Raw genomic sequence first — 27,612 nt, forward strand, 5'->3', positions numbered from 1 at the left:
ACCTTCTTTCCCAGTCCACAGTACAAAGGGGAACGGATTCTGCATTCCTTGAATGTTCACAGAGAACTTAGATTCTACTTGGACAGGACTAAATCTCGAAGAAAATCTGAACAATTGCTGGTAGCATTTGCTGCAGGGGCAGAGGGGAAGGCTATGTCAAAACAAACCATTTCTAAATGGATAAGCCATTGCATTCATTACTGCTATAAGCACCATGGAAAACCTATTCTCCAGGGGATCAGATCTCACGCCACCAGGGCTGCATCTACTTCTGCAGCTTTTCTCAGAGGTGTTCCTACCAGGGATATTCTTGAAGCTGCTACCGGAGTTCTGTACATACTTTCACCAAGCATTATTATTTACCAATTTTCTCTAAATCCAGAGCTGGCTTTGCCACTGCTGTCTTGCAGGGCCTTATAGCTGGCCCTAATGCTGTATAAACTCCTCCCCGCAACCATAGTTTTGGGAATCTACCCAAATGTAATGACTGCAACAGTGAAACACGAAGAACATAGTACAGTTGTGTGCACTTACCATAAATGTAGATGTTCGAGCGTATTCACTTTTGCAGTCATGGTTACCCTCCCTCCAGTCCCCTACTTTTCTCTGGCTATACCTCTACCTTCTTTTACTATGCTTAAAAGCATTTTTGGAGTATTTGCTTTTGGTTGGAGGTATATTTTTGTGTGTTTAATTTTATTTGCTCCCCATTACATCTGAGGCAAGAAAAACTGATGTAATGGTGTCAGCTGCATGTTTTATACCCCTGACGACCTGACGTCATGGAAGAAGGGACAGCAACCAACACAGGACCCAATACTTTGTTAATCAGGCCAACTGAGGGCTACTTGCAAGCAGATAACCCAAATATCATGACTGCAACAGTGAATACACTCGAACATCTACATTTATGGTAAGTGTACATAACTGTACTTTCTTCATACAATTCACTGTCCTTTTAAACATTGATATAAAGTGGAGTGAATGCTTTACAGTCTACCCACCAGTTTTAACGACAAAAAGATTGAAGTCTTTCTTTAGCCAATTCTTGCAAAGCCACATTTCATGTGTCTGTCTATTCCTGTATTAAATAAGACTTTTTAGCCTCAAATTTATTCACTAATTTCATAATGCTGATAGTTTTCTTTTGGTTCAAGATCAAAGTTGTTCTGTTGCTTTTATTCAGTTTCAGTGTGCTTTTGTCACTCAATCATTTTTATTTGGAATAATGGAAAAGGTTTCACTGGCAAAGTTTGCTACTGTTTGCAGAATGAGAATCAAAGTCCCCTTCTGCTTGCTTGATTCCCTGTTCGCTAAAGTTTAATTCCGTCTTAACCAGATGTTCGTGTTACACTGCTGCAGTCATTACACTTGGGTTATCCTGCCGTCAGGCGGTCCCGCAGTCGGCCACAGTTCCAAAGTCTTGGTCCGGCGTCGGTTGCTGTCGCCTCCTCCCTGACGTCAGTGCGACAGGGGTGTATAAGATGCAGCCGACGCCATTTTCTTCAGTCTTTCTTGCCGCGCGGTGCCCGAAGCAGAAGCAGTTCGCAAGTGCCGGTCGGCTGACTCCTGGGATTTTCATTCCGAATCCAGAACCGAAGTCTTCTAAAAGAGCTAAGTACCCCATTGGGGAAACTTTTTCTTGCCTCAGACCGATGTCAGTAAAAGTTAATAACTGTATTTCTTGTGGGAAGCAAATACCTCATAAGGATTTCCACTCCTATTGTATTCCGTGCCTAGGCCCTGACCACAATGTCACTGGTTGTCGGTTTTGTGCTAGGTTGAACAAACGCACTATTAAACGTCGGTTTGATTTTGCCCGACATTATTTTGGTAGAAAATTCAATTACACCATGCCGTCGGAAACCCCGATGACCGCAATGCATAAAAAACGCAAGGGCAAGGACAGGCATCCGAGGCCCAAAACTGACGACGAGGCCTCTTCTACCCCGGTCGCCGGTTCTCTGGTTTTCAGCGAGGCGCCTACACAGCCCCTGACTACCGCTACCACAGACCGCCTCCGACTCCCACGTGAAGCTGGCTGGGCCTTCGGACACACTAGGCCTTCAGCTTACCAATCCTAAACCTACAGAGGGAACCGAAGTAGCTGAGCCACAGCTACAGAGAGGGTGTCTTCAGACCTACTCAGTTATCCATTAGACCCTCTGTTAAGTCTAAGCCTCCCTTAAAAGCAAAGAAACAGACACAAGTCTCTCTAGGACATGCTTCCATGCCCAAGAAACAAATGCTAAAAATGGCCGAGGACCTAATCACCCTGATCAGGGGGGTCCCATCCCTCTCCTGATAAAAGGCTCTGACAGGATGCAGACTATAAATCTTCTGACCAGGTGTCCATTTCCTCAGACTCTTCCTCAGACCTAGGATATTCTTTACCCCATTATGAGGATTCTGATGCTGAGGAATCTACTCCATCAGCCTCTGCATACCATGAGGGAGCATTTCCATTGGGAAGGTCAGGACTACTCAGAATCCAAGAAAAGGCTCAGTCACTTCCTTTTATTGCCTCAACACAGACCCCTCGCTATCCCGCCAGTTTTAGACATTGTGGATGATGTGCACACTGAATCCAGTTTGAACCCCGACTCCTTACCCCCAGCCCCAGTTAAACCTGATAGAGTCCCTGACTCTCACAAATTTCTGTACAAAAGCCCTGTTGCTGACCCTGAAACTAATTCTCAGGGACCCAAAGGGATTAAGGCCTCAACAGCAAAAAACCCAGTTCCCTCTGACAGAGATTCCAGAACATTAGACAGATGGGGAAAGAAGGTATATACCTCTGCAACTTTACCAATGAGAGCCTTGAATTGCCAGTTTCACATGCTAAAATATCAGCAATTTTTGATGTCTCAGTTGAAACAAAAGATGCTTCCAGAATCAGATCCTCCTAATCTAAAAGAAATGCAGGATTTATTGCATGCAGCTGAACAAGTGGGAAAACATACTTTGCAACGTGGGTTTGATTCCTTAGAGGCCTCCTGTAGAGCAGCAGTTACAGGCTCTGTCATTAGAAGGCATGCCTGGTTAAAAGAACATACATTACCAGATCATGTTAAGGTCAAATTATTGGATGCACCTTTGCAGTGGGATGTGCTGTTTGGAGTTAAGGCAGAGGAGGTATTAAAGAAGATGGAGGATAAGGCAAAATCTATGCAAATGATGAAAGATTTCTTTCAAGGTTTAGCCTCCTCATTTTAGCAGAAATTGGCCAACAAAGAATTGGTCCTTTTCCAGTCACAGATAGACCTCAAAGGGGTAGATACGGACGTCCAAGAGGTAGAGGTCAGACACAAGGCCCTTACAGGCCTCGACAATGGGGCACACCAGGCCAGAAAGAAGGGGAAGACAGGCCTCAACCTTATAAAAAACAGCCTCAATGACTTTCCACTACAGCTGCCAAACAGTTCTCTCTTGGCAGCCCCCTTAGGAGGAAAACTGGGACTTTTCTACCACAACTGGCATTGCATCACCAGAGACAAATGGGTTCTCAACATTGTATCTCAAGGATACAGGTTCCCTTTTCACACCCTGCCAAGGCTAAAAGGAATGCCAAATCTGCCACCACATCAAGGGGCAGAGGCTCAAAAACAAATTACAGCACTCATGGACATGAGAGCTATTCAAATGGTACCAGCACAGGAACAAGGGCAAGGATTTTACTCAAGACTCTTTCTGGTTCCCAGAAAAGACAAAGCCTGGAGACCCATTCTGGACCTTTCTACACTAAACACTTACTTGGATGTTCCGAAATTCAAGATGTTGACACTACAGCAGCTTCTTCCCATACTGGGCAAGAAAGCTTGGCTCGTGACTTTGGACCTCAAAGAGGCATAACTGGATGTCCCTATCAGACAAAACTGCAGAAGATACCTCAGATTTCTCGCTGGTTCAATGCACTATCAATTCTCTGCATTGCCCTTTGGCTTATCTACTGAGCCCAGGGTCTTCACAAAGTGACTGGCACCAGTAATTGCATTTTGCAGGCAAAAAGGAATTCATATTCATCCATACCTGGACGACTGCCTGATTCAAGCAGAGAGCAAGGACATTCTACTAAAGCATCTGGCGTATGTAAAAAAGTTAAGTTGCCTGGGGTACACAGTAAACGAAAAGAAATCAAAACTAGTGCCCTCACAACAGATATTCCTGGGTGCCAGCTTGAACACAACAGCCCAGATGGCTTATCTCACGCCGGACAAGCAAGGACAACTGACTCAATATTTTCAATTAATGGCAACAAAGACCCAACTCCCTGCAAGAAAAATTCTGCAGGCCTTGGGGTACATGGCATCTTGCATACTACTAATTCCATATGCCAGACTGCATATGAGGAAACTACAATGGTACCTAAAGAGCGTATGGTCTCAACACTGTCAAAGTTTGGAAACAGTTATACCACTAATTCCTTGCCTACAACAGGAGTTTCGATGGTGGGCACAAGCTTGTCACCTCAACAAGGGACAGCCTTTCACTCAACCCACAGCCAGGCAAACACTGACAACAGATGCATCGAATTACGCCTGGGGAGCACACATGGCAGGAAAAATGTATCCGGGCAAGTGGCCCACAGAGCAAAGACATCTCCACATCAATCAAAAAGAGATGCTAGCTGTACAAAATGCTATTACAGCTTTCAAGGACCTACTGCATCCAGGACAATTACTACTAAAGACAGACAACACCACAGTTATGTGGTACATAAGCAAGGGGGCACACACTCCTACCCCCTCTGCAGACAAGCCATGACCTTGTGGAACACAGCTCTAAACTACCAAGTTAATCTGCAAGCACAATTCCTGCCTGGAGAGAAAAACACACTGGCAGACGACCTAAGCAAAAACCTTATGGACCCACCCGAATGGGAACTGAACCCACAAATATTCAGAATGATAACACAAAAATGGTGGAGCCCGGACATAGATCTGTTTGCTTCCCTGAAGAACTGCCATTACAGAAATTCTGCACAAGGAGCTGCCATCCACAAGCATGGAAAGTGGATGCCCTCTCATTCAGATGGAAAAAACTACAAGTATACGCTTTCCCTCCTTTACCTCTCCTTCCAAAGGTACTCATAAAAGCCAGGCAAGAAGAGCCAAAAATGATCCTGATTGCACCAGACTGGCCACGCCAGCACTGGTACCCAATCCTAAAGAACTTAGCACAAGAACCACCCTGGATTTTGCCTCAAATCCCACAGTTGCTGACACAGCACAACAATCATACTTCACAGCCAGCTAAAGACCTTAAACCTAGCTGCATGGTAAATTCCCTAGTCAAGCAATGCCTCTCTCCAAAGCTGTTATGGATGTCATTCTGGAGGCCAGAAGGCCTAGCACCAGGAAAGCATACTCTGATAAATGGAAGAGATTCTGTGCCTGGAGCCAAGCGCACAGTCTTGATCCTCTTGTCCCAAACATTCCTCAGATACTGCAATACTTAACTGAGATGCTGGACAAGGGCCTCTGTTCATCCATCAAGATCCACGCCTCAGCTGTCTCTGCTCATTACAACACGGATCCACCAATTTTTTCTAATCCTTTGCTCCAACAATACTTCAGAGGGGCTAAAAACATAAGACCACCCCGTAGAGCACCTACACCAACTTGGGACCTCAACTTTGTTTTGGAAAAATTAACCTTGCCTCCTTTTGAGCCAGCTAACACAGCAGAATTAAAATACATCTCTTGGAAAACTGCTCTGCTACTGGCAATAACATCAGCACGAAGAGTTTCAGAATTACAGGCACTAAAGGCAGTGGAACCTTTTCTCATCTTCCACCAGGACAGGGTGTCTTTAAGAACTAACCTTACGTTTATGCCAAAGGTGGTATCAAGTGTGGCTCTAAACCAAACAATTCACTTGCCAACTTTTTATCCAAAACCACAGAACAAAGGGGAGAGACTACTACATTCTTTGGACATTCACAGACAGCTACGCTTCTACTTGGACAAAATCAAAGCTTTCAGAAAATCTGAGCAATTATTGGTAGCATACGCTGCAGGAGCACAGGGAAAAGCCATTTCAAAGCAGACTTTCAAAATGAATAGGACACTGTTTACGTTTCTGCTATACCCATCATGGGAAACCTGTACCTAGCAGCATTAGATCTCACTCCACCAGGGCAATAGCCACTTACCTCAGAGGAGTACCTACCAAGGATATTTTGGAAGCAGCAACATGGAGTTCTGTGCATACCTTCACCAAACATTACCATTTGCCTTTAAACTCCATATCCAGAGCTGGCTTCGCCACTGCTGTACTGCAGGGCCTTATAGCCACCCCTAATGCCTTATAGATCCAGCCTCCTTACCTCAGCTTTGGGATTCCACCCAAGTGTAATGACTGCAGCAGTGTAACATGATGAACAATAGTACAGTTTTGTACCTACCATAAATGTAGATGTTCGAGTGTTGACACTGCTGCAGTTCAGGTTACCCTCCCAACTTCCCCTCTTATTTTCTGGTACTTACCTAGGGCATCTACCCTTTATTACCTATGGGGAGTATTTGCTGGTAACTAAAAATGTTTGTTTGCTTTTCTTTCGTATTGTTTACTAGCAATTTGAATTGCCTACCTATTTGGGGGCACCTGACATCTGGGGCAAGAAAAACTGAAGAAAATGGTGTTTGCTGCATCTTATATACCCTTGTTGTACTGACGTCAGGGAGGAGGCGACAGCAACTGACGCCGGACCAAGACTTTGGAACTCTGGCCGACTGCGGGACTGCCTGACGGCAGGATAACCCAAGTGTAATGACTGCAGCAGTGTCAACACTCGAACATCTACATTTATGGTATGTGCAAAACTGTACTTTCTGCATCCAAAGATGTTTTTGATCCTCCCGGAAAAATATTCTGAAGAAAGGTGGCTACAGCAATGTGAATTTCACAATTGTCTATTGACATTCCTTGATTGCTGAGATAAATTTGTTCTCTTCTTCCTGGGTGTACAGTGAATGATCATTTTTCACAACTACTTTAATGTCCCCAACTTTTATTACTTTTTCCTTCTACCACAATTTTGTCAGCTGGTATGGTTGCATGTTTATTATAGGTCTTTTATCCTTTCTAAGGATAGGATTTGGAGCATACACATGATGTGCCCTATTGATTAACAAATCTTGTTGTGAAACACCAATCCAGTTGCTTATTTGTACTTTCATAAAATGAATGCCATTCATTCCACTCCTTCCTTCCATTTCCTGTAGTTGTACCTCATAAAATTTCTGGATCTGAAGTTGTTTTCATTTGATCTTCAACCTGTGGGACCCACCCAGATCCGGCATGGATCTGATTCGGCTGCATACTCCAGCATCGGATCCAAGCTCTTCCCCTACCCATAATGCTCTTGTCTCCCTCCTCCCCTCAGATCTCATTTGCCGCACGTGTGAGACAGCAGTGCGGATTACAGGTCCATGTTACTTTGAGTAAGTTAGATTTTTTGGGTAAATTTTCTCCTATCTTTTTCTTAATTAGTGTCTTTACTATCTCCTTTCTCTACTCTATCACTGTGCGCTTTCGTCAGATTTTTTTTTTTTTTTTTAACCATATTTCTCTTTTGCCTTCCTGCCTTTCTTCCCTGTTGTGTGTGCGCTTGTGTGATCCTTTAGCCATGGCCAGAACCCCTAAGCCAGGCTTTAGGAAATGTACACTGTGTGGCCATAAGCTTCTCCCTTCTGATGGCCACACTCTGTGCATTTTGTCTTGGTGTGGAGCACCTAAATACCTCCTGCTCGACCTGCGCAGGTTTCAATCCCTACGCCTTGATCAACAGGAGAAACTAGTTGATTTTGAAGGGCCTCCTCCCTCCGGATGTGGTTTCTTCCTCCTCCACCCCAGCTTCTGGGACTCAAACACCCATCAAGAAGTCTGGGGACAGGGAAAAGTCCCAGGCTAAGGAACGGGAGAGGCTCAGGAAGCAGTCTCCCGACTGCTCTTCTGTGGTCCAACCCTGGCCAGTTATTGGCCAGATCCAACCCGGGGTTCCCCTCTACTCTGATCTCCGTGCTTTTGTCCAGAGCTGAAGATTCCTGGGCTTGGTCCCTCTTTCTGCCTCCCCTCGTGCCACTGCAGGGCCGGGTTGGTGACTTCTTCCATCCGGTCCTCCCGTAGCCTTTCTGAAACAGAGGTGGACAGGATGATCCGGACTTTTATTCGGACCCAGATTCATATGGGAGTCTTGCCTGCTCCTTCCCCCTCCGGGGCTGAGAGCATTTTCTTTCTCCGATCCGATCTCTTTTTTCGGAGTCATCAGTTCTGATGTTTCCTGGTGTTGAGAGGTCGATGTCAGTGGTTCCAGGTACCTCCAAGGCAGATATTGCCCGGAGTCAAGACGTCGATGCCAGTGGTTCCAGATACCTCCACGCCAGCCACTTCCCTGAGTTATTCGGCTCCGACCCTTTCAGAACCGACTGATTCTGAACTGTAGCCTCTGTGTCAGATCCGAGGAGGTGACAATCGACTTCAAGTTTTTGGAGTCAGCCCTTCCGCTCAGAATCTCAGTGCCTGGAGGTTCGGCTCCACCTCCCTCCTCAGCATAGAGGGTGGTGGATCTGGTCTTGCTCACCCCCACTACTGGAATTCGTTCACCCTCTGCTTTCGATATGGAGAGGGTTTTTTCTGCTCCCTCGAGACCCTTGACACTGTCATCCTCTGAGTCTGTCTTGGCTCCCACTTTTTCTGGGTCGGGGTCTGCCATCCTGCCCACTCAGGGACAGCCTGTCTCCACTATGCCCCAGGAGGTCCCCCAGGGACCGGCCTGAGGTTTTCAAGTCCTCCTCAGAAACGCACATGCAAGAGAAGGCACTTGGACACCCCACCAGAGTCCCTCACGGAAGATACTGATTTGAAGGAAGGGGAGGGCTCCCCCCGATCACCCCCCGGAAGATGTCTCCTTTGGGTGACATCATGGAAATCCTGCACTGACTAGGAGGGTGGTCTCCCCAAAAGCCCAACTGGATGAGTTGGCATTCCTGGAGGCGTTTGGCACAGGACCCTCTACCCTCCTGCAGACCCCCTTGTAGATTTAATTTCATCCAGGCATGGAAGGAACCAAATACAGTTGAGCCTATACCCAAACACCCAGACAAAATGCTCAGTGCCCCGCTGGATAGGCAACATTTTTCGAAGGGATCCACAGTCGATGCCATGGTGGTTGCGACAGCCACCAAAAAAGAGCTCGCGCAGGAGAGCTCTATGATCCATCCTCCGGACCAAGAGTAGTGGACTATGGACCGTGTCAGGAAGTGGGCCTACATGTCAGCCACATTTGCATTACGTGCACTGAACTACATGGAACATGTCAGACTGCAGCAGGAATCTGGTCAAAGAGGTCACTGAGTCTGTCCTGGGGTCCATGTCAGCAGTGGAGCAAAAGGTGATTTTCTTTGTGTTTCACTGTTGCAGTCATTACATTTGGGGTTATCCTGGTGGCAGGCTGCCCTCAGTCGGCCTGAATGCCAAAGTCTTGGGTCCTGCATCGGTTGCTGTCACCTTTTCCCTGACGACAGGTCGTCAGGGGTATAAAAGATGCAGCCAACACCATTTTCTTCAGTCTTTCTTGCCGCGCGGTGCCCGAAGCAGAAGCAGTTTGCAAGTGCCGGTCGGCCGACTCCTGAGATTTTCGTGTAAGAGTTTCAGATCCAAAATCTTCATTAAAAGCTAAGTACCCTGTTGGGGAAACTTTTTTTTCTTGCTCCCGACTGATGTCAGAAAAAGTTAATTGTATTTCTTGTGGGAAGCAAATACCTCATAAGGACTTTCATTCTTACTGTATTCCTTGCCTAGGCCCTGACCACAACGTTTCTAGTTGTCGGTTTTGTGCTAGATTTAACCAGCACACTAAGCATCGGTACAATTTTGCATTAAGCTATTTTGGGCGAAGATTTAATTATACAGTGTCGTCGGATAGCCATCCGACTACCGGAGTTCACAAAAAACGCAAAGAAAAAGAAAATGACAGGCAACCGAGGTCCAAAACCGACGACGAAGCTTCTCCTGAGCAAGTCGCCGGTTTTCAGTGAGGCACTTTCGCAGCCCCTGACGCCCGCTACTTTAGAGTCGCAGGCCTCTACCGACTCCCATGTGGAGTCGGCCAGGCCGCTAGAAACTCCAGGTATTGAAGCCTCGGAGATTATTCCCTCAGATGGGTCGGGAGCCGCTGGGCAGGCATCGGCTTCTGAGGGTGTATTCTGACCTAAACAGTTATATATTAAACCAACTTCAAAGGCAAAGACTAAAACACCTTTAAAGGCAAAGAAACAAGTTCACCAGCCACATGGACAGGCCTCCATGCCCAAAAAACAGATGCTCAAAATGGCCGAAGACTTAATTACCTTGATCATGGGTTCCCATCCCCCTCCTGATAAGAGGCCTAGGCAAGAGACAGCTTATGAATCTTCAGATCAGGTTTCCATTTCTTTTGATTCCTCTTCTGATCAGGAATATTCTCTTCCCCCTATGAGGATTCTGATGCTGAAGAATCAATTCCTTCAGCTTCTCCTCCTGAGGACTACTCTTTTGGGGAAACTTTGCATACCATGAGGGCGCACTTCCACTCGGCGAGCCAAGATTTTTCAGAATCTAAGAAGAGACTCAGAAACTTCCTTTTACTACCTCAACACAGGCATCTAGCTATTCCACCTGTGTTAGACATTGTAGATGATGTGTTCTCAGAGTCTAGTTTGACCCCTGACTCCTTACCTCTAGCTCCTGTTAAGCCGGAGAGATAACTACAGGGTCACTGCCTCTCATAAATTCCTTTTCAAAAACCCTGCTGCAGACCCAGAAACTATTTCTCAGGGTCCCAAAGGGGTCAAGGCTTTCACTGCAAAAATACCATACCCCCTCTGACAGGGATTCTAGGGCACTGGATGGATGGGGAAAAAAGATTTACACATCTGCTACCTTAGCTATAAGGGCTTTAAATTGCCAGTTTCATATGCTCAAATATCCGCAATATATCATGACATAGAAAAACAGAAAGTGATGGTAAATTCTGAATGTGCAGGAAACAAAGAAATGCAGGATTTATTGCATGCAGCTGAACAAGTTGGAAAGCATACTTTGCAATGTCGTTTTGATTTTCTGGAGGTCTCCTGCAGGGCCGCTGTTACGGGTTCTGTCATTAGGAGGCATGCTTGGTTAAAGGAACAAAATCTGCATGATCATGTTAAAGCAAAATTATTAGATGCTCCATTACAACATGATACCTTGTTTGGTGTTAAGGCAGAAGAGGTGTTGAAGAAAATGAAGGACAAAGCTAAATCTATGCAAACGGTCAAGGATTTCTTACAGGTACAGCCACCTAGATTTAGCAGACACTGGCCTGCAAAGAATTGGTCCTTTCCAGTCTCAGACAAACCTCAAAGGGGCAGATCCAGATGCCCTAGTGGCAGATCACAGCCGCAGGGTTCCTACAGGTCTAAGCAATGGTGTGCTTCTACCTCCATTGGTGGAGAAGATAAATCACAACCATACAGGAAACCGTCCCAATGACTTCCCCCTGCCTGCACCAAGCACTTATCTTCTGGCAGCACCCTTAGGGGGAAAACTAGCACTTTTTTCTCAAAATTGGCACATTATAACCCAGGACAAGTGGGTTCTAGACAGTGTCACAAGGCTACAAGTTTCATTTCCATTCCCTGCCAAGGGCAAACGGTTGGCCAGACCTGCCAAAAAATCAATGGGCAGAGGCTCCAAAGCAAGTCGCAGCTCTCATGGACATGAGGGCTATTCAACAAGTGCCACAGCAAGAGCAGGGACAAGGATTTTACTCAAGACTGTTCTTCGTACCCAGAAAGGACAAAGCATGGAGACCAATACTGGACGTATCTATTCTAAACACTTTCCTGGATATTCCAGAATTCAAGATGTTGACCTTGCAGCAGCTTCTGCCCATGCTGGGCAGTAAGGCTTGGCTCGTGACTTTAGACCTAAAAGAGGCCTACCTGCATGTCCTACCTGCATGTCCTAATCAGACAATCATGCAGAAGATACCTCAGATTCAAGGCTGGCTCAAAGCATTACCAATTCCCTGCACTGCCCTTTGGCTTATCTACTGCACCCAAGGTCTTCACAAAGTGCCTGGCACCAGTAATTGCTTACTGCAGACAAAGAGGAATACAAATATATCCTTACTTGGACGACTGCCTCATACAAGCAGAGAACAAGGACATTCTACTACAGCATCTGACATTTGTGAAAATACTTTTAACATGCCTAGGGTACATGGTCAGCAAAAAGAAATCAAAACTAGTATCCTCTCGAGATAGTATTCCTGGGTGCAAGCTTAAATATAACTGCCCAGATGGCTTATCTCACTCCAGACAAGCAAAGGCAACTGACTACCTATTTCAAGGAAATGGCAACAAAGGCCCAGTTATCTGCAAGAAAAATTCTGCAGGCTTTGGGCTTCATGGCATCCTGCATCTTACTAATTCCATATGCAGGACTGCATATGAGGAAAATTCAATGGTACCTAAAAAGTGTCTGGACACAACATTGCCACAGCCTGGAACCAATGATAATTCCCTGCCTGCAACAGGGGTTTCGATGGTGAGCAAAGGCTTGTCACCAAAACAAGGGACGACAGCCATTCTCACTACCCCCAGCCAGGCAGAGCCTAACGATGGATGCATCAGATTATGCCTGGGGGGCACACATGGCAGGAAGAGACATTCAGGGCACCTGGTCCACAAACCAAAAGCATCTACATAATCAAAAAGAGATGCTAGCTGTTCAAAATGCCCTGACAGCCTTCAAGGACCTACTTCATCCGGGACAACTACTGATAGACAGACAACACCACGGTCATGTGCTACATAACCAAGCAGGGGGCACTCATTCTTACCCCCTTTGCAGACTAGCCATGGCTTTATAGGACACAGCATTGACTTACCAAGTTAATCTGCAGGCACAATTCCTGCCAGGAAAGGAAAATACTCTGGCAGACGAACTAAGCAGAAACCTCATGGATCCCCACGAGTGGCACCTGGATCCACAAGTCTTCAGCATGATAACAAAGAAATGGGGATGCCCAGACATAGATCTATTTGCCTCCCCCTCACAACAATCAACTAAAAAGATTCTGCACAAGGACTTATCACAGACAAGCTTGGAAAGTGGACGCCTTGTCTTTCAATTGGACAAACCTATCAGTATATGCCTTTCCTCCACTACCTCTCCTCCCCAAGGTACTCCTAAACGTCAGACAGGAAAAGCCAACAGTGATTCTGATTGCCCTAGACTGGCCACGCCAGTACTGCTATCCGAGCTTAAGGAACTTGTCCCAATGCCCAGCCTGGACCTTACCTCAAATACCTCATCTACTGTCCCAGCAAAACACTCAGATTCTGCACAGCCAACTCAGGACCCTAAACCTGGCAGCATGGCGGATAATGTAGCCATACAAACCACAGCTCTCAGTAAAGCTGTGATGGATGTCATTTTAGAAGCCAGAAGGCCTAGTACTAGAAAATCCTATGCTGGGAAATGGAAGAAATTTTGTGCTTGGAACCAAGCTCAAGGAATTGATACAGCTGTCCCAAATATTCCTCAGATTTTGCAATACTTAACTGAGATGCTGGACAAAGGCCTATCTTTTTCATCAATTAAAATCCATGCCTCTGCCATTTCGGCTCATTACAGTACAGAGCCACCACTCTTTTCTCATCCTTTATTAAGGCAGTACCTCAGAGGAGCCAAAAACTTAAGGCCACCAAGGAGAACGCCAATACCTGCATGGGACCTCAATTATGTCTTGGAAAAACTCACCTTACCTCCTTTTCAGCCAGCTGCTACTGCGGATATAAAGTTCTTATCTTGGAAAACAGCTCTGCTCCTAGCAATAACTTCAAGACGAGTTTCAGAGCTACAGGCTCTCATGGCTGTGGAACCCTTTATCTTTTTTTTATCCAGACAGGGTCTCTCTCAGAACAAACTCTACATTTATGCCTAAGGTGGTATCCAGTGTAGCCCTTAACCAAACTATTAATTTGCCAACTTTTTGTCCAAATCCACAGAACAAGGGGGAGAAAATTCTGCATTTTTTGGACGTACACAGACAACTTAGATTCTACTTGGACAAAACTAAAGTTTTCAGAAAGACAGAACAATTACTAGTGGCATATGCCGCAGCATCACAAGGAAAGGCCATCTCCAAGCAGACTATTTCAAAGTGTATAGGTCACTGCATTCATTTCTGCTACTCACAGCATGGCAAACCAGTGCCTAAGGGCATTAGACCACATTCAACCAGAGCTGCAGCCTTTCTCAGGGGAGTACCAACCAAAGACATTTTAGAGGCTGCTACTTGGAGTTCAGTGCATACCTTTACAAAACATTACAGTCTGCCTCTTTACTCTAAATCCAGGGCAGGCTTTGCCACTGCAGTTCTGCAGGGCCTCATAGCCGCTCCTAATGCTGTTTAGCTGCAGCCCCCCAACCATAGCTTTGGGACTCAACCCAAATGTAATGATTGCAACAGTGAAACATGAAGAACATAGTACAGTTGTGTACACTTACCATAAATGTAGATGTTCGAGTGTATTCACTGTTGCAGTCCAGGTTACCCACCCTCCATCCCCCTTATTTTGGCTGGAACTTATCTTTACTTCTCTAATCTATACAACGTAGGTGGTGTATTTGCTTATAGATGATGGTAAAGCTTATTTTGGTGCATGTATGTTTTATTTACATATTTTTAGCCTACTCTTTTGGGGACATCTGCGGCAAGAAAAACTGAAGAAAATGGCGTCAGCTGCATCTCTTATACCACTGATGACCTGACGTCAGGGAAGAGGCGACAGCAAATCGATGCAGGACCCAAGACTTTGGAATTCAGGCTGACTGAGGGCAACTTGCCAGCAGGATAACCCCAAATGTAATGACTGCAACAGTGAATACACTTGAACATCTACATTTATGGTAAGTGTACAAAACTGTACTTTCTCCTCCCGTATGGCCACCCTTACTTTGATATCCAATACTTCCATGAGGCTACTGTCACATGCTGCAGAGGGTGCCTCTAGGGCTGCTGGTACAGGTGTAGCCATCCGATGTCATGCCTGGCTCCAGTTTTGTGCTTTCTCAGAGCCCTTCAAGGTGTCCTTTACGAATGCCCCCTATGATGGTTCCAGTCTTTTTGGCAAGACTGTTTGAGACACTTTAGTCCAGAGCGAGAAAGACAGGAAGTCCCTGTCTGCCATTGGGATTCGCTTCTCAACCCCACAACAATCCTTCTAGGAATCAGCGTGGAGTGAAGATGTGGCTTCGGAAATCTCGGGGCTGTTCCTACGACACTCAGGACTCACCTTCCTAAGAAACAGAGGGGGATACAACAGGATGCCACCCTCATGGGAGAGGGGGCCCAAGGAACCAAGAGTCTCTGGATTCTTTCCCGAACAGACCCTCACAGCATCCCTGAATGGTTGCCCCACTGCTCGTCTCTGGAGCCAGTCAGGGGGGTGTCTTTCTCTGCACCCAACAGCCTGGAAGTCTATCACCAATGATCATTGGGTTTTGCAGATAATATCCAGAGGATACTCTATCCCCTTTCTTCAACCCCCCAGTCCCAACCAAACACCAGCTGGGCGTCCCACCCTCACTATGGGAGCAGTCAGCCGTAGAAATTTCCAGAATGCTCGAAAAGCGAGTCATCCAACCTGCCCCCCCAGACAGTCCGGATCAGGCATCTATTCCATGTTCTTAGTGCCAAAGAAAACGAGGGATTTAAGACTCATCCTGGATCTGTCAGCTGTAAACCTGTCAGTTGTCAAGACGAAATTCCGGATGGTCACTCTTCAATCCATTCTGCCCTTCCTGCAGAGGAACAACTGGATGTTTGTGTTACACTGCTGCAGTCATTGCACTTGGGTTATCCTGCCGTCAGGCGGTCCCGCAGTCAGCCAGAGTTCCAAAGTCTTGGTCCGGCGTCTGTTGCTGTCGCTTCTTCCCTGACGTAAGTGCGCCAGGGGTATATAAGATGCATCCGATGCCATTTTCTTCAGTCTTTCTTGCCGCGCGGTGCCCGAAGCAGAAGCAGTTCGCAAGTGCCGGTCGGCCGACTCCTGAGATTTTCGAAGTCAAATTTCAGATCCAAAGTCTTTAATAAAGCTAAGTACCCCATTGGGGAAACTTTTTTCTTGCCTCAGACCAATGTCAGAAAAAGTTAATTGTATTTCTTGTGGGAAGCAAATACCTCCATAAGGACTTCCACTCTTACTGTATTCCATGCCTAGGCCCTGATCACGACGTCACTAGTTGACAGTTTTGTGCTAGATTTAACAAACGCACTATAAAAAGACGTTTTGATTTTGCTTTGCACTACTTTGGCCAAAGGTTCAATTATACTATGCCGTCGGATCAACCGACGACCACAATTCCGAAAAAACACAGAGACAAGGATAAAGACAGGCATCCGAGGTCCAAAACCGATGAAACCTCTTCTAGGCCAGTCGCCAGTTCTCAGTGAGGCACTTTTGCAGCCCCTGACATCTACTACCTCAGAGCCACAGGCCACCTCCGACTCCAACGTGGAGACAACTAGGCCTCTGGAAACTCAAGGTATTGGGCCTACGGAAACTAATCCCTCAGATGGGTCCGGAGCCGCTGAGCAGGCATCGGCTTCTGAGGGTGTTTTCAGACCTTCACAACTTACCATTAAAGCAACAGCTAAGACAAAAGTACCATTAAAGATGAAGAATCAAGTACAGCATTCTCCTGGACAGTCCTCCATGCCTAAGAAACAGATGCTTAAAATGGCCGAAGACCTCATTACTCTAATCAGGGGTTCCCATCCTCCTCCTGAGGAAAGACCTAGGCTGGATACAGACTATGATTCCTCTGATTCCTCTTCAGACCAGAGATACTCTCTACCCCCCTATGAGGACTCTGATGCTGAAGAATCTCTCTCTTCAGCCTCTCCTCCTGAGGATTATTCTTTTGGGAAAACTTTACATACCATGAGGGAGCATTTCCATTGGGAAAGTCAGGATTATTCAGAATCCAAGAAAAGGCTCAGGGATTTCCTTTTATTGCCTCAGCACAGGACCTTGGCTATTCCGTCTGTGCTAGATATTGTGGATGATGTGTTCTCTGAATCCAGCTTATCTCCCGATTCTTTGTCCCCTGCACCAGCCAAGCCAGATAGGTATTATAGAGTCCCTGACTCTCACAAGTTTCTTTATAAAAACCCTTCTGCTGATCCAGAAACTATTTCCCAGGGTCCAAAAGTGGTTAAGGCTTCCATTGCAAAAAATCCAGTACCCTCTGACAGAGATTCCAGAACTTTGGATAGATGGGGGAAGAAAGTTTACACTTCTGCAACTTTAGCAGTAAGGGCTTTAAATTGCCAGTTTCACATGCTTAAGTACCATCAATATTTAATGGCTCAGTTAAAGCAGAAAATGCATGCAAGCTCAGAAGCTCCTGACTGTAAAGAAATGCAGGATTTATTGCATGCAGTTGAACAGGTGGGAAAACATACTCTGCAATGTGGTTTTGATTCTTTAGAGGCCTCTTGTAGAGCCGTAGTTACAGGTTCTGTGATTCAAAGACATGACATGCTTGGTTAAAAGAACAGAGTTTACCTGATCATGTTAAGGCAAAATTATTGGATGCTCCTTTACAGCATGATATCTTATTTGGTGTTAAGGCAGAAGAGGTGTTAAAGAAAATGGAGGATAAAGCTAAATCTATGCAAACAGTCAAGGATTTCTTACAGGTACAGCCACCTCGATTTAGCAGAAATTGGCCAACAAAGAATTGGTCCTTTCCAGTGTCAAGCCACAGAGAGGCAGATACAGATGCCCAAGAGGCAGATCTCAACCCCAAGGCTCTAACAGACAATGACGGTGGGGCACCTCAACCCCAAAAGGAGGTGAGGACAAGTCTCAACCTTACAGGAAACAATCCCACTGACTTCCCCCTTCGTACGCCAAGCACTTCCCTTTTGGCAGCCCCCTTAGGGGGAAAACTAGCACGTTTTTCTCAAAACTGGCAAACAATCACCCAAGACAAATGGGTTCTTAATATTGTGTCTCAAGGTTACAGGTTCCACTTTCATACTTTACCAAGGCTAAAAGGAATGCCAGACCTGCCACAGAATCAATGGGCAGAAGCACAAAAACAAATTTCAGCCCTCATGGCCATGAGAGCTATTCAAAAAGTGCCACAACAAGGACAAGGATTTTACTCAAAACTCTTCCTGGTCCCCAGAAAGGACAAGGCCTGGAGGCCCATACTAGACCTTTCAATTCTAAATACTTACCTGGATATTCCGAAATTCAAAATGTTGACATTACAGCAGCTTCTACCCATGCTGGGCATGAAGGCTTGGCTTGTTACTCTGGACCTCAGAGGCATACCTGCATGTCCCTTTCAGACAAAATTACAGAAGATACCTCAGATTCAAAGCTGGTACAATGCACTACCAATTCTCTGCACTGCCCTTTGGCTTATCTACTGCACCCAGGGTCTTTACAAAGTGCCTGGCACCAGTAATTGCATTTTGCAGACAAAAAGGAATTCAAATATATCCATACCTGGATGACTGCCTCATTCAAGCAGAGACAAAGGACATTCTTCTACAGCATCTGGCATTTGTAAAAAGGTTGCCAATTTCTCTAGGGTATACAGTAAACGAAAAGAAGTCAAAACTAGTGCCCGCACAACAGATTATATTCCTTGGTGCCAGCTTAAATACAATGGCCCCAGATGGCTTATCTCACGCCAGGCAAACAAGCTCATTTAACTCAATATTTTCAATTACTGGCAAAAAAGTCCCATCTCCCTGCAAGAAAAATTCTGCAGGCCCTGGGATTCATGGCATCCTGCATACTACTAATACTATATGCCAGATTGCATATGAGGAAATTACAATGGTACCTAAAAAGTGTTTGGACTCCACACTCACAGTTTAGAAGCAGTAATACCAATGATTCCCTGCCTACAACAGGAGTTTCGATGGTGGGCACAGGCATGTCACCTAAACAAGGGTCAGCCTTTTACCCTACCCACAGCCAGGCACACTAACAACAGATGCTTCGGATTTTTGGAAAAACTGACCCTGCCATCTTTTGAACCAGCCAATACAGCCGATCTAAAATTTTTATCATGGAAAACAGCTCTGCTCTTGGCAGTAACTTCAGCACGAAGAGTCTCAAAGCTACAGGCATTAATGGCAGTGGAACTTTTTATAATTTTTCATCAGGACAGGGTTTCTTTAAAGACAAACCCTACCTTTATGCCAAAGGTGGTATCTAGTGTGGCTCTTAACCAAACCATCCATTTGCCAACTTTTTATCCAAACCCCCAGAATAAAGAGGAGAAACTTCTGCACTCTTTGGACATACACAGGCAGTTATGCTTCTGCTTGGACAAAAAAGCTTTAAGGAAAACTGAGCAACTGTTTGTAGCATATGCTGCAGGATCACAGGGCAAGGCTATCTCAAAGCAGACTATATCCAAATGGATAGAACACTGTATTCGTTACTGCTACACCCAGCATGGAAAATCAGTCCCTAATAACATTAGGCCACATTCCACCAGGGCAACAGCCACTTCAACAGCCTTTCTCAGAGGAGTACCTACCAAGGAAATTTTAGAGGCTGCAACTTGGAGTTCAGTGCACACCTTTACCAAGCATTACCACTTGCCTCTTTACTCTGAATCCAGAGCAGGATTTGCCACTGCAGTTCTGCAGGGCCTCATAGCAATCCTGACTCTTTATAGACCAGCCACCCAAACTTAGCTTTGGGATTCTACCCAAGTGTAATGACTGCAGCAGTGTAACATGATGAACATAGTACAGTTTAGTACCTACCATAAATGTAGATGTTCGAGTGTTCACACTGCTGCAGTCCAGGTTACCCTCCCTCCATCCCCTCTGAACTAGCTGGACTTATCTATACCTTTCTATCCCATACAACCTTTGTGGTGTATTTGCTTGTAACTGAAGGTATCGTTTTTATTTTATATGTATATTTTTTATTAGCAATATGTATTGCCTACCTACTTGGGGGCACCTGACATCTGGGGCAAGAAAAACTGAAGAAAATGGCATCGGATGCATCTTGTATATCCCTGGCGCAGTGATATCAGGGAAGAAGCGACAGCAACCAATGCCAGACCAAGACTTTGGAACTCTGGCCGACTGCGGGATCGCCTGACGGCAGGATAACCCAAGTGTGATGACTGCAGCAATGTGAACACTCTAACATCTACATTTATGGTAGGTACAAAACTGTACTTAATTTCATTGGCAGCTGGATAGACTCTATACAAGCCAAATCCCCCCCGATATCATGATTCTTACATCCTTCAGGCCAAATGTACCCCAGCAGATTCAATTATTCGGGTGATGGGGTCCATGGCGGCCAAGATCATGTGCGCCATCATATGAGGGTCCTCTAATGGACTCTGGCAGTTCACTGGTCCTTACTAGACCTTCCCTTATCAGTCCGGTTCGGTTTTCTCGGGTTTGCAAGAATTTGCTTTTATGGTGGCTTCAATCCCCGGATAGTCTTCTAGGTCATCCATTCAGTCTTCCCTCCCCTGCGATCACAGTGACCACGGACACCTCCCTGCTCGGGTGGGGGGTCATTGCATGGGAAGGAAGGTCCAAGGCACATAGTCTTCCCAGGAGACCCATCTGCATATCAGTGCCCTGGAGATGAGGGCATTGCTTTTGGCATTGCAAGCTATTCATGCCTTTCTTCCTGTAGGGACTGTTGCCATTCAGACAGACAATGTCAGTAGTTTGGTACATCAACAAATGGGGGGACCAGATCTTACCCCCCTTGTCACAAAGCCATGAGATTGTGGGAGTGGGCGATTCCACCGACCCTTTTCTGGTGGCAACGCACATCCCAGGGAGGTCCAACATACTAGCGGACAGGCTCAGCAAATCTGTTCCGATGCCTTGCGAGTGAACTCTGAATCCTTCAGTAGCAGAACAGATCTTTCTAAAGTGGAGTCAGCCTTGCTGCTATCTCTTTGCTTCTCCTTCCAGTGCAAAGTGCAGCAAGTATTCTGCTCTGAACTCCCATCCTGGGGAGCCCCCCCAGAGACACTCTAGTTCATGCTTGGCCGTCCGGTCTATTATATGCCTATCCTCCACTGCCTCTAATATCCAAGTTCATTCAGAAAGCTTGACGGCTGGGGAGCTCAGTGATCTTCATTGCCCCTTTCTGTCCTCACCAAGTTTGGTTCCCCTGTCTGTGGTTTCATACAGTGGGTCCACCTTGGACGCTGGATCCAGTTCCGTATCTGATTGCACATCCCTCAGGGATCCTTCACCCAGACTTAGTCAGCCTGAAGCTCACGGCTTGGCTGCTCCAGTTCCTTTGATAGGACTCCCGGGCTGTCTTCTCCTGTGAAGAAGATTTTGGTAGTGGCTCACAATTCTTCTACCAGAAAGGTTTACTCGAGAAAATGGAAGCATTTCTTGATTTAGGCTTCTCAGCATGACCTGGATCCTTTCATTGCACCAGTTCTGGCCATCTTGGAGTCTCTGGCAGATATTTTTAATCATGGTGCTAGCTTCTCTATGGTCAGAGTACAATTAGCAGTGATCTTTAATTTTCACATGTGCAAGAACTTGGCTTCCTTGGCATGGTCCAAGCTTTGTAAGGCCTTTTTGAAAGGTACCTTTATCCTTAAGGCTTCCGGTTAAGGACCCACCACCCCTTTGGGATCTCACTTTGGTGCTGCAAGCTCTGGTTTCTCCCTCCTTTGAAACAGCGGCTACGGTTAACTTGCAGTTCCTAACTTGCAGTTCCTGTCTTGAAGACTGCTTTTTTTGGTTGCAATTACCTCAGCCAAGAGAGATTCCGAGATCCAAGCATTGTCTGTCAAGCCTCCTTGTATGGTATTTCATAAAGACAAGGGTATCCCTGCAGACAAAAAACCATCATCCCTGACGAAAGTGGAATCAGAATCCATTATATACACCAGGTCATCAATCTTCCATTTTTTTCCGAAATTTCCAGACTAAAGGAAATTACAAGTTGCACTTGCTTGATGTTCACAGACAGCTGTGTTTCTCTTTGTTCACTTAAGTCTGATCAACTGTTTCCTTTTCTAAACACTTCTTAGGAAAGCTGGTCTCTAAGGTTACTATTGCTTGATGGATTTCTGAGTGCATTTCATTGGCCTATCGAACTAAAGGGCTATCTCCACCAGGGCATGTCCGGGCACATTCCACCAGGTCTGTTACTTCTGCGGCTTTTTGGTCCAGGGTTTCCTTAGATGATATCTGCTCTGCTGTTACCTGGGAGTCATCGCACACCTTTATCTCCCATTGTAAATTGGACCTTCTTTCCAGGGACAGGGCATCCTTCAGCTCAGCCGTGCTCCAGAACATCCTTCCATGAGGACCACCCATTGCTCACTGGTAGCTGGGGACTCTGTCCTACAGATTGAAGATCAAATGAAAACAAAATTTCAGATAAAAAAGTTATGTACTCACCATAAAGTTCCATCTGAGTTGCTACTTTTCATTTGTCTACCACCATCCCTCTTTCCTTTCCCCTGCCTTGTATGGGCTGTGTAGTAGACCGGATGGAAGAGGCATATCCCCTCTATTTTGGATAGCTTCTCTCTTATTGAGTCTTATGTCGATGCCAGGTCTATAGGCATAATATGGTCTAGGTTGGGGTGCTGCTGTTCTGCAACAAACTCGATCTCTGAGGAGGTAGGGGCATTATGGGTAGCAGAGGAGCTTGGATCCGATGCTGGAGTATGCTGCCGAGTTGGATCCAGGCCCCACAGGTTGAAGACAAATTAAAAAGCAACAACTCTGATGGAACATTATGGTGAGTACATAACTTTTTTTGTCTGCGCGCACGCACTGACTTTTGACTTTGCTGGTTTAAAACAGCTCTCCTTGAGAAGCCTCTTACTCAACCAGACATTTTTTCACTGAGTCTTTCTTTTTTTTGCATTTTATCAGATTATATGAATAGCTAGTTGAATCTTCTATTTTTCCAGCCTTTTGTTGTTTTATATTTCTTCAGTGTTTCATTATTTTCAACTGCTCTGTGTCAGTTTGGTTTATTTTCCAGTAAATTGCCGGAAGCAGTCCTCCAGTACCAGAGCTGAAACATGAACTGATTTTTGCAATATTCTTCTCAGCCAGAGCTTTTGCCTTCTTTTCTGGCTGATTTCCTCTTACTTTCTCCTGATTTTTTTCTTTGATGGCATCTAGGCAATACAGTTAGTAGCCAGCTGCTGAATTTTCCCCAGATGAATAGTTGTAAATGGCTTACTTTGCCCCCCCCCATAATTGCAGTTTTCACATTGGGTGAGCCATAATCAATCTGCTGGTCAGTGTGCACCCATTTTGGAAATCCCAGGAGATTTAATGGTACAGATACCCTGTGGTCCATCCCTTTGTGTCTAGTCAACCCTTCAATTTACTGGCTGCTCCCAGAGTTTTCATTTGGATATGGCGTGCATAAATGTACAGTTTGGCTACCAAATATCTCCCCCTTTGATTTGCAGGAAATGTGCTAGCTGAATGTAGATTTTTTGATGAAGGTGCTAGGTGTACTTTCTGTGTAAGACATGAAATGTTACAGCATGCATGCCCCCTAATTACAGGATCTTCGGGGAAAATTACCATATTGAGAGGAAGGATATCCAAGTTGTAGAACTGTTGTGTGTCTCCTGTCAGGTAATCTGAAGTATGATTAAAACAAAGGTAATGCTTATAAAACCATTGCAAGTCTTTACTAAAATGTTGCACAGTTCCTACATTTCAACTACCTGAACTTCAGCTGATGTTATTTATTTGTAAATCTGATTCTACCGTTCACATTCAGAACTGTGACATTATTAATTTAATAATTAAGTCGTGATAGGAATGGGTTTCTGGAGCACATTTTTGCGTAAGTAAAGCTTTTGATGCTGTTATTTTAACAAGACATTGCTTTATATTTTGTAGCACTTGATTCTTATTTTGCTTACTAATCATTTAGAGGCTAGAAAGTTTTAGGCAGAAAATACTGATATGTGATTCTCTGCACATTGATCCTGCCATAGTTATTATCCAGTATGCTGATTGTTTGATTGGGCATGTTAATTTATTATGATTAAGTTGCAGAGGACTTAACTTCGACCTCATTAAAATAGCCTTCAATCTTCAAAGTAACTGGAGATGTTCATAGTAGTCAGTATTGCAGTAGTGATACTTGCAACTTCTTGCAATGCAAAAGCCCACAGCCAGCCCATATAACAGAATCTTTCTCCTCGAGGGTATAACAGGTGAGTTGGCCAGCACCATCTTCAGTTTTTTCTTGCTTTGTATCCCAATGCAAGACCATGGTGCTCCTCGGCAGTCTGTCAGTTGGCCTGTTCTGCCAGAGTGTCTACAGATAAGGAAGATCCCCATTGGGGTACTTCTCTTCCTACACTGTTGTTTTTTTTGCTAATGTTTAAAAAAAATAAATTACATTTCACATAGGAAGCAAATAACCCTACAAAGATTTTCATTCTTGTCATCTTTTGCTTTCGCCTCAGCATATTTGTAACTGTCCTTTCTGTGCAAGGTGGAACTGTTTACAGATAGTGACAAATCTCTCCAGTGGTGTCTAGACTCTGATAGGGCTGGATCTTAGCATATTATGGTGTCTGCTGAATCCTAGTCATTCCCAAAAAAGTGCAAAGACGAATGCCCAAAGGAAAGGTACGTGAGGGAATCCAATAGCACCTCAGTGTCTAATTCCCCAAGACTAGTCTTTGCTAACACAGGTGTGGTGCCTTTGCACCCCCCCGATCTAGTGCCTGTCAGGGCTGAATCCTCTGACATGACCCTACAGGTGACCACCATGACTTCTTCCCAAAATTCACGATGTTGATCCTTCAAAAGCTGTTACCAGTCATTCTCCCAGGGGGATGGATGTTGACTCTGGATCTGGAGGCTGCCTAACTTTTATGTTACTATTCTACAGGGACATAGGAAGTTCCTACATTTCCATGCAGCATGCGGGGGGGATCCCATTACCAATTCCTTGCCTTACCATTTGACTTGTCCACTGCTCCCAGAATTTATCCACATTTCTAGCACCCAGTTATTACTTTCTGCAGGACTTCTGCCCTTACCTGGATGATTGTCTCATCCAGGCCCAGTCCACTGCAGAACTGTCAGCTATGCAGATAATCCTAGATTGTTTCCAAAAGGTGGGTTAACCATCAATATCCATTAGTCATAGCTGTCCCCCAATATGAGGACTACCTTACTGGGGGCATTCTTAGATTCTATTCCGCAAATGGCCTTCCTTCTGGAGGGTAAGATTCTACCAGCACCTCAAGGACCTACAAAACAAACGGGCCGCTGCAGCAGCAGAGTTTGTGAAGGTTCTAAGTTACATAGCCTTTTGTATGTTATTGATTCCTGTAGCAAAACTCCACATGAAATAGCTTCAGTGCTTTCTTAAGAACTGTTGGTCTCAGCATCAGCACTCCCTGGTGACCCCCTTATTACTGCTTCTCAGGTTCTTGAGGCATATAAAGCCTATACTTGTCAAGCATAGATATTAAAACTATAATATAAGAAACATTAATTTTCATGTTTTATCAAAAAGTGCTTTTAAAGAGGATACTTTCTCTGCGCATCTAAAATCAGCTTTTCATATATTTAATTAAATCCATGTAAGGCCTCAGTAGATTTATTTTGTGGGTAAAATAAGCATAAGTTAATTTAGTTGGAAAACAGTTTCTTTACTTGATCTCTGTGTGTATAGAGTAAACCACCTTTGTGTATTCTTAACATCCCATTAAATGTACTTAAGATCTCATTAATTTTTTTTTATGGGGGGGGGTGAACGCAAGTGCATTTATTTGGAATCCAAGCCCTTTGAGAATTAGGTTCTTTCACATGCCTGATGATATGTCAACTTTCTTGCTACTGGGTTTGCTGTTGTAGTTAATGCGTACCACACTTGCTGATCATGATCTGTGACAGTAAAATAAATCTCCCTTCACCTACTGTTTTTATTTTAATACAGCTGTTCTCACTGTCTGGCTTCCACAGTTTTTGTATATGCACTGGATGCTTGACTTTCATTGTGCATACAAAGTTCAAAATTCAGCAGTTAACGTTTCACTGTTGGTAAATTTAAACAATTTGCACATGCTGTAAGCCAGTCGGTCAATATATATATATATATATATATATATATATATATATATATATATATATTTTTTTTTTTTTTTTTAATAATGGAACTGTTAATTGTAACCCTACTTAAGTTTGGTCTATGACTTTTGCAGTTCAGGTATGCATGGCTCTGAAATGTGAAGATGGGAAGTAGTGGTTTACTTCTGGAAAAGAAAATGCTTGGTGTACTTTTAATTTCTAACATTGGCCATGTAGTATTTATTTCAAAGATACGTTATCATTTGTCACTTAACCTCAATATAACTTTGGTATTTCTTATGTTTCGTTTTAGATAACAAGTTAAGTGAAGCCTCTGGAGGAACAGAAAATGGGGAAGTAAGCGACTCTGATGAAGAATGTCAAGAAAATGGTGAATTAGACACTATACCTGTAGATGAAAACCTTTTTACTGGAGAGGACCTAGATGAACTTGAAGAGGAACTGAGCAATATTGATTTGGATCAGTGAGACCATGGAATCATCCATAGCTTTCTTGAGGACTGAAACTGTTTACTTAAGTAACATCATGATCTTAATGTTCGAACTTTTGATGGTCTGCCTTGATGCTTACAGGAAAGCATAAAATAAACAAGACAGTGGGTTACACTTTCTTTCCTGTGACTACCTTATGATGGTAATTTTTGTAAATTGACAAGTAATGGTCAAGAAAGCAAGTGATCTTGAATCTGTCAGTTGAACAAAGAGCTTGAATGCCTTTCTGTGGATGATGGATCTTAAAAGTGCATTTTAATAACTAAAAACTTGCATTTAAGCAAGACCAGCGGTGGAGCTGCATCCTGATAAAAATGTAGCTGCAGCCCTTAACTGATTTGGTTGAAAAACAGACGTGAAAGATAAAGGTTCTAAGCCAATAGCAAAACTGATGTTATAAATTTACCTTCCATCTTCTTACCAAGAGAAGTTTTGTAAATAAAGATTATATATTAACTGAAATCCTTTCAGTAGGCTACCGCATGTTTTCACATTTTGATTTGCAGAGATTCTTTATATGGTAGCATTTTTGCACAGTTTAGCACTGGTAAAGTGATAAAAGTGGCAGTATATTTTTTAGATGAGTGTTCCAGTCATTTGTCTGTACTTTCTCATTTTTACAGCCAGTAATAGTATCTGTACACACTCCCCACACATTGTGGAGGTATTTAAAATTCATTTTATTAAGCTGTTGCTGTGAGATGAGGGTCCTAATAATTCTCCTGTAAACTGAACAAAAAATACCTTTGCAGAAAATAACACTTCTAATCTGAATGCACCTTTTGTGATCATGATTTCAACTACATACATGTTGCAAGATCATTTCTTTCTTGGTGGTACTTGTCTCTCTATCCACCATTCCCTTGCAGTCTGTAGAACTTGAAATGGTTTAAAGATATGTGAATGTACAAGCTATTTTTTCCCTCTTTAGTTGGAAATTGGGA

At 44.5% G+C, this 27,612-nt stretch overlaps 1 protein-coding gene across 1 annotated transcript in view; it reads left to right on the plus strand.

Annotated features, from left to right (window-relative positions):
- The window catches only part of ZC3H15 (zinc finger CCCH-type containing 15), a gene marked incomplete in the record, with an annotated part of 1,627,349 nt that extends 1,600,219 nt beyond the window's left edge, over positions 1-27,130 (plus strand). The window contains 1 exon segment of the mRNA XM_044075122.1: positions 26,469-27,130. Coding sequence (XP_043931057.1) covers positions 26,469-26,644 — 176 coding nt within the window.
- Positions 27,131-27,612: the final 482 nt, after the last annotated feature.

Source organism: Protopterus annectens, chromosome 6.part0, assembly GCF_019279795.1.
Source record: "Protopterus annectens isolate FY-2018-M chromosome 6.part0, PAN1.0, whole genome shotgun sequence".
Classification (NCBI taxonomy): Eukaryota; Metazoa; Chordata; order Ceratodontiformes; family Protopteridae; genus Protopterus; species Protopterus annectens.